The sequence below is a fragment of the Malurus melanocephalus genome, unplaced genomic scaffold (genome assembly GCF_030028575.1).
Source record: "Malurus melanocephalus ecotype Western Australia unplaced genomic scaffold, MMel_1.1 scaffold_218, whole genome shotgun sequence".
NCBI lineage: Eukaryota > Metazoa > Chordata > Aves > Passeriformes > Maluridae > Malurus > Malurus melanocephalus.
In genome coordinates this window covers 1,239,016-1,243,669 of record NW_026623450.1, presented here as the reverse complement: position 1 = coordinate 1,243,669, position 4,654 = coordinate 1,239,016, and the positions used below count along the sequence as shown (strand labels likewise).

At 37.4% G+C, this 4,654-nt stretch overlaps 1 protein-coding gene across 1 annotated transcript in view; it reads left to right on the top strand.

The window, feature by feature from the left end:
• Positions 1–1,086, top strand: part of LOC130578237 (uncharacterized) — a 20,518-nt gene extending 19,432 nt beyond the window's left edge. Inside the window, exon 9 of the mRNA XM_057374178.1 lies at positions 8–1,086. Coding sequence (XP_057230161.1) covers positions 8–542 — 535 coding nt within the window. The 3' untranslated portion in view covers positions 543–1,086. The remainder of the gene's footprint in view (positions 1–7) is intronic.
• Positions 1,087–4,654: the final 3,568 nt, after the last annotated feature.

Below are 4,654 nucleotides of genomic sequence, written 5' to 3'. Positions count from 1 at the left end.
TCCAGAGCATTCTGGGATCCAAGGGCATAGACATTCTGCAGGTGCATGACATTCATGAGTATCTCAGGAAGACCTTACTTTTAAACAACCCACAGCAAGCTGTTGTTAAATTGAACTTTCAAGCTTTGTATCATCATGATTTAGCTCGGATTATTTCTCTCAAAAGTCGCTTTGTGTCACTTTTGTCAGAAGAGTTCAGGAATAAGATTGAAACCTCTGAGGAAATTCAAGTCCCAGAGACTGCCTTTCTCAAATCTGAGAACTACATCACCTCACTGGTGAGTGACCTCACAGGAGTGGACCCAGAGGAACTAACCATGAACACACCACTTTCATCTTTGGGCATAGACTCTATGTTAGCTATGACAATTCAGAACCGTGTCTTTCAAGAGAGAAAGGTGGACATACCTGTTCTGAAATTGCTTGATCCTGACACAACTCTGTCAAGTTTAGTGGTAGTTTTAGAAGAAACAAGCAATGCAAATGGAACAGATGAAAAGAGWGCTGCTGTTGAAAGTGAAGAAAATGGGAGCTGGCTATAAAATCTTCCCAATCAGGAATTGTATAACTTTGACAATACTCAGACCCTTTGCAGCATCTCRGAATGTGTCATTGCAGGCAGGGTAAAACATCTGGTGATCCTGAATGTRTTCTTCTGCATTGASTCAGAAAACCCTGCACCAGGTTCCTCTGTTATTATTCTGCTAGCTGTGGTAATTTCTGTCAATTGTTTGACTTGTTACTGTTTGCACCTCTACATTATGAATATACATTTAAAGCAGCATAAGATTCTTTYGGCATTTTTGTATTCTTTTTKTATTTTTCTTTTTWAAAAATTATTTTCAAATAACTCAAGTATCAAGTATTTTGATTATGCAATCTGTATAAATACAAGGATCTTTTTGAAAGTCCTGTAGGTGTTGTAAATTTCAAGGTTTCTTCTCAAAAAATGAAACTTGATTTTTTTCCTTATGTGTTCAAATATATTAAAAATGCGCCCAGTGCAACTCACACAGTAAAGCAACTGGATTATTTTATTAATAACCATTTTATGAAGGCTGAAATAAATAAGAATATTACAAGAGTTTTAAAAGCAAAACAAAGTGTATCTTTGTCATATTTTATTTTTTTTGTCCCTCATTCACTCCCTTCTTTTAAATTTTCCTAATCCTAATATGTTCCCTTATTTTCTTTCAGTGAAACCTATTTCATACTTTTGAAAGCAGAGCCCACAGATGGAAAAATCTAATGATACTTATGCGATATGGATCCAATTCTAGAAGTTCCAGTATACTTTAAAACATATTGTGATTAAAAACCAGAGCATTGTATTCAGCTTCAAATCTTATTATGGTAAATAATTTTCATACTTGTAAGAAGGMATCTTCTATTATGACCTTAACAGCAAAACTCTACATCGAAGTCTAACACAGAATATAGTTCGCTATATTGCGTGCTGTCATTACCTGTGACTTTATGTACCCAACCTGAAATTCATTAGGAGATGGCAGTCTTATCTCCTGCTTTGATCACAGATTCTYTTCAGTTGGTCTCTTCAGGTCAGGCCAAATCATTCTAGGGAAGTCTGCAGTGACGACAGTAGTTTGTATTGCACAGAAGAAGCCATAAATTCCTTTGAGCAAGCAGGAGCCAGCATTTTAGATTAATCTTTTCCTACAGGATGTGTTAGTAGTTAATACTTAAATAGGATTTAATAATCCTATGGTATAAAATAAATTTAGCATTAACCCTTTTCTGCAAATGATATCTAAGAGATATCCTTCCAAATATTCTCATGAAATGATACACATTTTCCTAGAGACTCACTGTTAACATCCCTGGGATTCTGAAGAGAAATGATAGAGCAAGAATAGTACAATAAATGTCTGTAAAGTATTTGTTCTATACGGGGAAATGCTTGTGCTTGTTCTGGAGGTGTTAACTAATGACAGAGTTGGTTTAATTAAAAAAACAACAAAAAACAAAAGTACCTTTTCATATTTCCTGAGTTCAAAGTGGAGGGAAGCGTGTAAGGACTTCTCYGGAAATGTATAGAATGGTTTGAGTTGGAGGAGACCTTTAGATAGAACTAAAACTTATGACTGCTCTCCTGAAAAGCTATATTCTGTTCACAGTGTGGACAATATCTATCAGGCTGAACCAATCCTCTGCTCAGAAGACTGTTTTAAAAAAACAACTGGAATCAGAATATAAATATACCTTAACCAGGAGAAACTGGAGTCTCTTCAGGATTACTGAGGCTGATGCTGCCAGTGAAGTATATGGACAGTGTAGTCAGGATTTAAGTCTAGAACAAGGCTTAATCCAGGATTTAAGAGAAAACATTCCTTGTCGTATGGTAATCTGATGAAAGATAGTGAATATTTGCTGCCTTTCATGTTTCCTACTCTGAAATGGCAATAAAGTGTTTGCATAGCTCTTCATCTATGKGGCCCCAGTGCAAGCCTAAAAGTGCTGTTAATTACCCTGTCCCCCAGCTCTYCTCAGGTGTTCATCCTTTCTTCCTGGGAGCAGAGCAATAGGTTGCAGGAGACACACACCAGATGCAACATATTTGATCATGCAGATTCATTTCCCTTCCCTTCCCTTCCCTTCCCTTCCCTTCCCTTCCCTTCCCTTCCCTTCCCTTCCCTTCCCGTGGTCTGACAGTTCTGCATCTCCTCCTTGCACCAGCACTGTGCTGGGCACCTGTCAGCTGGACAGGAGGATAATGAGCTGCCGGCTCCGAGAAACACAGTTCCTGAAATTTTCAGCAATCAGCAGCCAGCTTGGTTTCCATTTCCCCCTTTATTCTTTCCATAAGGTTCATTTGCTGGTTTTAATTGCCATGCTTATTTGTTGCTGAAGCCTTGGCAGCACTTMATCTGAGGGCTCAAGTTTGCAGTAACAGTCATGACCACACCAGCCAGATGAAAAGTGAATACTGAAATGCTGGCTTGGGTTGGAAACGTCAAAACCAAGGAAGCAAAAACAAAATTGGAGCCTGACAGAGGCTTACAATGATGAAACCTCTAAGTGAAAGCAGTTACTCTGGACAGTGTACCCTGGAAGGTAGGAGAGATTTGTTTGAGAATTTTTATTTCTGTCCACTATATTGATCAAACTCAAAGAAAATATGCTAAGAGATAATCCAAAGCAGGGTGTATTTTCCCAAAATCTTTCGGGGCAAACACGTGTTTAGCCTAATCCTTGAAATATTCCAGCAATGACAATTCCACAGCACACTTAAGTAACCTGTTTGAGTGCTTCCTTACACTTAATGTAAAGAAAACTTCTCCTGATGCATTGCACCGCTTCTTGATACTTCCCTCTTTGCTGTATTTCTGTCTGTTCAAATGGAATATTTTTCTTCTATCTTTATATGGCTCTTCTGGAACTCTGAAGCTCTTTCTTTGGTTTCTTAAAACTTGGAAGCAACTTTGTTTCATATTTATCACTTMCTCATGACTCAGTTCCAAAATATGTTTCTGTTTCCCAAAATTATTTCACTGATGTACACTCATTATGAAACTATTCAGATTTCATATTTTTATAGCTGCTAATTGATATAAATATTCTGCTATATTAGTCACTCTGGACTGGAGTGAGCTGTCTGTGAATCACATTGATAAAATTAATACAGTAAAAATCATCATGTAAGAATTGACCTTGGCTGCTACACAGTCTGCACATGTTTACATTTTCCCCCAGTGATTTTTCTGATATTAGTTATAAATTCAGGGCTGGGTTAATGTTTTGGCAAAATATTCCAAGTTTCCCAATTTGGCCGACTAATGAGCACCAAAACCARATGTTCATTGCAACATTTCAAAGAAGTAGCAAATACACTTATTYCACAATGAGCAAAAGTGACAGAAATCAATATTTTTTTAATTGTACAGTAGGCAGAAGAAAAGAAAAAAAAAAAGAAAGAAAAGGTGGGAGAGAGCCTGTCTTCTTTTACCCAATGACAAGGTGAAATTTTTAGAATTTCCTCTTTTTCTGAAAAGCAATGCAAAAACACTCCCTTTGTCAATGTCTAAGAAAGAAAGAGAGACCACTGGTTCTCTTCCCTGCAGTCAGCTCACAAAGCAAAACAAGACATACATGGAAAACTTCTAAATATCCTACTTTTTGWTGGCCATGGAAATACTTGGAATTTGCTAATGGTGAGAACAGAATTCCAGTTTCAGATAGAAAGAGGRGTGCATCATGACCTTGGATGTGTGATTAATGGCTTTGATTCTTCTACTTTAAAGGAAAGGAGCTAAATCACTGCCAAGTTAAATGGAAAATAAGACTGAAAGACTGAAATCAGAGGACTTTCCACATCAGTTMATCAAGGAATGAACATGCTCCTGTCTGCTAGAGGCTGCTAGTCTGGCCCAGGGTGGAAACATAAATTTTTTTTCTCATCCTTCAGGCTTTGCAATGACTCTGTAAGCAACACTTTTAACCACTTACTACTTAAAATTTTCATCACATAAGCCTGTGGGCTGAGTATTCTTTTGGCTTCTTGTTATTGTCAGCAATCCTGCCATATTGTTAAGGGMTCTGCTGTTACTAAGCACTGTGCCAATACCTCTCAAAAGCTACAACACTCGGCTTTTCAAACACAGTGGTAAATTTTTAAGTAATGTTTTCTGTCATGCCA